This window comes from Herpailurus yagouaroundi, unplaced genomic scaffold (assembly GCF_014898765.1).
Source record: "Herpailurus yagouaroundi ecotype Mexico unplaced genomic scaffold, PumYag 200, whole genome shotgun sequence".
In the NCBI taxonomy this organism is placed as follows: domain Eukaryota; kingdom Metazoa; phylum Chordata; class Mammalia; order Carnivora; family Felidae; genus Herpailurus; species Herpailurus yagouaroundi.
The window spans coordinates 1,279,262-1,284,283 of record NW_024412431.1 but is presented as its reverse complement, the minus strand read 5'-3'; the positions used below and the strand labels follow the sequence as shown (position 1 = coordinate 1,284,283).

General features: G+C 52.9%; 1 protein-coding gene across 1 annotated transcript in view; it reads left to right on the top strand.

The window, feature by feature from the left end:
* Window positions 1-1,015: 1,015 nt before the first annotated feature.
* Window positions 1,016-5,022, top strand: part of ARHGEF18 (Rho/Rac guanine nucleotide exchange factor 18) — an 83,600-nt gene continuing 79,593 nt past the window's right edge. The window contains exon 1 of the mRNA XM_040449791.1: window positions 1,016-1,193. Within this exon, the coding sequence (XP_040305725.1) occupies window positions 1,118-1,193 (76 nt within the window). The 5' untranslated portion in view covers window positions 1,016-1,117. The remainder of the gene's footprint in view (window positions 1,194-5,022) is intronic.

The window sequence follows — 5,022 nt, the reverse complement described above, 5'->3', positions numbered from 1 at the left end:
TTCTCATCACAAGGAAAAATAAGATTTTTTTTTTTTTTTTTTTTTTTTTTTTGCATCTAAATGAGGTGATGGAAGTTAGCGAAATGTGTTGTGGTCATTCCACAGTATATGAAAGTCCAGTCATTATCCCGTGTGCCTTAAAAGCACACGGGGCGTGGGTCCATTATATCTCAATAAAACTGGGGGGAAGGGTGCCTGGGGGGCTCAGTCGCTTAAGTGCCCGACTCCTGATTTCGGCTCAGGTCATGATCTCATGGCTCAGGAGTTCAAGCCCCGAGTCGGGCTCTGCACTGATGGCACAGAGCCTGCTTGGGATTCTCTCTCTCTCTCTCTCTCTCTCTCTTTCTCTCTCTCTCTGCTCCCCCCCCCCCGACTCACACTCTCTCGTGCTTTCTCTCAAAATAAATAAAGTTAAAAAAACAAAACGCTGGGGGGAGAACCACCCAGATGTTCCTATTCACCCCCACATGGGCAACTTGATACCCAAGATTTGCCCTCAAACACACACTCACAGGGGCGCCTGGCTGGCTCGGCTGGAAGAGTGCGTGACTTTGATCTCAGGATCGTGGGTTCGAGCCCCACGGGGGATGTACAGATGACTTAAATAAATAAAACTTAAACACACACACACACATGCACAGATGTGAAAATACACACTCTGGGTGCAGACTCACAAACGCAGGGTCAAAATCACAGCCAGTGGTGCACGCACACACACACACACACGCAGACGTTCACACACACCCAAGCTCACCTCAGGACCCAGTCTAAACTTGTCTTCTGAGGACCCCAATGTCACTACCACTCACAGTGCCGTTTCCTTCCGCCCGTCCTGGGAATGTCTAGCCCGGCCAGGGTGAGACGCCTATAGATGGAGGAGGGGTGAGGGGGGCTTGTGCTCAGGGCTTGGCCTTCCCCCCCAGGCTGGAGTCCCTGGCCCCCCAGCCCCCCTGCCCCCCTGCCCTGGCCCCAAGCTCCCATCAGCTGATGCATCTGGCCGCCCCTGGCGGCAGTCTCCGCCCCTCTTGCTGGCAGCCCCATCCTGGAAGGGCTTCCCGGCCAAACTCCTGCTTCAGCCCCTGCTGTGCACCCACCACTCTCGCGCGCGTGGGCCCCCATGGCTAACTCAGCGCTCAACCACTCCTGGCCAGCCCTCTCCAAGCGGTGGCTGAAGCGGTGGGCCTTCAAGAGAGGTAAGGGGGCGGGCAGTGGCCAGCAGGCATGTCCCCCCGCCCCCAGCAGGGCTCCCTGGACAGCCTGGAGCCTTTCCTTTGCCTGGGGCACAGGCTCTGCCTGATCCGGCCCCAAATTCCATGATCCCTAGTCCCCCGGGGCCCCGACAGAACGTCACAGACTTATGGGGTCCTTGTCACTTCAGAGGAACCGTCTCCCCAGGCTCAGCCAGGACCTTGTGTCAGGAGGTAAATTTGCAGAACGAGAATCCACCCCAGAACTCCCTTGGGGCACCCTGATGACTGGCTGGGGGTTCCTGCTGCTGTTTGCTCCTGGGTGATGGCAGGATGGAAGCTAGGGAGGCAGCCAAAGAGAGGAGGTTTGAGACTCCGAGGGGTTCTGGAAGACGCCTCCCTCAAACACAACACACGAAAGGGGTTGGTGGCGGTCCCCTCCCGGGTCCTGGGGCCTCAGTTTACTTCTGTGGGGGCTGGAGAGGCCCCTTGTATTATATCCCCCGAGGCCTGGGCGAATCGCTTTGGCAAAAAGACGCTTCTCCTTAAATCTCAGGATGAGTTTTCCCTTGAAGATAACCAGCCAGTATCAGGGGCCACAGGGTGTGGGGGACAGTGCGATAGGAGCCTCCTGGATGTCCTTCCTCCCGTGCCTCCCACCTTTGCCCGACCCTCGCCCACTCCAGTCCACTGCTTAGCCTCCACTGTCACCTGCATGAGCCAAGTGCTTGTCCAGGGTGACAGTGAGTGTTCATGCAGGGGGGAAGCCAGGGAGAAGACTCATTAGCTCATTCATTCCGCAGACTGGTTGAGGGCCTAATGTGTACCAGGCACCCTGCTTGGGCCAAGAAGGAGACAGGAGTATCAGAGGACCTGGAGGCTGGGGCCGGGGAGACAGAGGGAGGCCCGGAGATTGGGACACGAGAAAAGAATAGCCAGAAAGGTAGAAGTTGCTCGCCGGTTGTTGAACCCTCGTGATGTTGAGAGAGGCTGAGTGACTTTTGCTCGAGGTCACATAGCAAGCGCATGCTGGAGGGGCCAGGATCTGGAAACAGTTCTGTCCCAGAGCTACCTCTGTGCTGTGTTCTGACTGGTAAACGAAGCTGCCAGTGTGGGCAGCCGGAGGGTCTGGGGAGGGCTTTTAAATCCACCAGTGGATGGCAATGCCGGAGAACAAGTGCATCAACCATGGACCCCCGAAGGCCCTGTCTGGGACCCAGATCCTTATGAAGTGCCACCCGCTCCTGGCCTCTCCGCCCAGCCCATCTTCCTGCCCAGGCACATTGAGACTGATTCACAGGCTGGCAGGTGGGGGAGTGAGCTGAGGAAACCAGCAGTCGCTCTTACACCCTTTTATGGCTGGGGCTGCAGGGGCTAATGGTGGAACCTGAATCCAGGCTCCTTAGCGAGAAGCATGGTGCTGGGGAGTAGAGTCTTTCCTCACAATGTCCTTCCAGGCTTCAGCCCTGGGAGGAGTAGGGAGATACATAGGGAGAGGGCTTTTTTGTGTGCCCCTCTCAAGCTCTGTAACTGGCCATCTGGACACCTAATGGGACTTCCTGGGAAAATGATAGGGTTGGATTTGGGGAATGAAACAAGGCTGGGGAAAGGGTAGTTAGGACCTGCAGGGAAGTTGCCTCACCGAATCCGTAATGAGTACATACTGTGCCTTAACTGGGTTTCCCTCTTGCCTGGCTTCTCTGACTCTGTCCTGCCCCCCTTCTATCTACATCTTCCCCCTCCCCCACTCATCCCCTCCGAATGCCATTTCCTTAATGTAACGAATGCCTCACTGTCTCTGGACACTGCCACCCCATCTATCCCAACTATCCATCCATCCACATATCCATGCATCCATCCAACCAGCCAGCTAGCCAACTATCTATCCATGCAACTATGCATCCATCCATGCATACATTCATCTAACCAATGATCTATCCATTCATCTAATCATTCATCCATCCAATCAGCCAGCCACCCAACTACCCGCCCATGCATCCATGTATTTGTGCATGCATGTATCCAGCCACCCAACCAGCCAGCTAGCCAACTATCCATTCATGCCACCATGCATCTATCCATGCATGCATTCACCTAACCATCCACCCATTCGTCCATCCACCTTATCATCCATCCATTCAACTAGCCATCCATCCATCCGTCCAAACATCCAACCATCTAACCATCCATCCATCCAACCACATAACCATCCACCTATCTTACCATGTAACCATTCACCCATCTAATCATATACCCATCCATCCATCCATCCATCCAAACAGCCAGGAAGCCAAGGATCCATTCATTCATGCGTCCCAGCATCCATCAATCCATTTATATAACCATCTAACCACCCACCCAGCCAACCATCCAGCCAACCAACTATCCATTCATCCAGCCATCCAGCCAGCTAGCCAACTATCTAACCATCCGTCCACCTATCCAACAATGTATTCACTCATCCATCCAACCATCCACCCTTCCAATCATTTATTCACTCATCCATACTTTCATCAGCTTACCACAGGATAGCCTGGTGGTTACAAACCCCTGCTTTGGAGGTGGAAATTCCTGGGTTCACATCCATCTCTGCCTCTTACCCGTATGGTATGACCTAGGACAAGTTCTCTAAGCCTCAGTTTCCTCTTTTGTAAAGGGAGCACTCGAGGGCTTATGAGGATAGAAGAACGCAAAGTACCTGATAGGCTTAGCACTAGGCAAGGTATACAGGAGCTGATCAATACACATAAGATTTTACCACTTGGGGCTTGGGGATGTGCAAGCAGGTCATATAGTACCTGCCCTCATGAACCTCATGGGCTACAGCAGGGGTCAGCAAGCTTTTTTTCTGAAGTGCCAGAGAGTAAATATTTTTGACTTTGCAGCTCACGTGGTCTCTGATGCAACTATTGAACTCTGCTGTTACAGCATGAAAGCAGTCATAGATAATACATACACAAATGGACGTGACTTGTGCTAATAAAACTTTATTTATAAAATCAGATGTTGAACCAGATACAGCCCATGGAACTCCTGGCTTAGAAGGGAACAAGTAAATGGGGCACCTGGGTGGCTCAGTCGAGTAACCATCTGACTTCGGCTCAGGTCATGATCTCACGGTTTGTGGGTTCAAGCCCCGTGTCGGGCTCTGTGCTAACGGCTCAGAGCCTGGAGCCTGCTTCAGATTCTGTGTCTCCCTCTCTCTCTGCCATTCCCCCACTCACTCTCTCTCTCTCTCTCTCTCTCTCTCTCAAAAATAAACATTAAAAAAAGAGAGAAGGGAACAGGTAAACCAATTACAGTGCAACAGGGGGGTAGAAATTGCGGTTGACCATTGTTTGCGTGAGAAAACCCCAACAAGAATTGTGGTTGGGCAGGGAGAGAACAGGGACTGAAATTCAAACAATGGCAGAGAAAAGAAAAGATGTTAGAGTGGAGAAATGTCAGGGAGATGAAATTGACGGGGCTTGGTGTCCTGAGGGGTAGTGAGGAGGGAAGGCTGGCCTCCAGGTTTCTGGCCAGGTCACCGGGAAGATAGTACGGTCACCCTGCCACAGGGACATAGGAGGAGGAAAGAAAACAATGAGTTTGGTCTTGGCAGCTGGAGGTTGGAGTTTGGATGGGAATATTAGGCACCAATGACCAGAGGCCCCTGGAGACAATGTCTGGAGTCTGGGGGAAGAGAATCTGCCATCAAAATCAGAGTTCAGTGTGCAACATCAGAGTCAAGGCTCAGTCTGTAAGCAGGGTCAGGATTCAGCTGTGGCACTAGGCTGGAAACTCAGTCTATGACACCAGGATCAGGACTCAGTCTATGATGTTGGGTGGGGGCTCA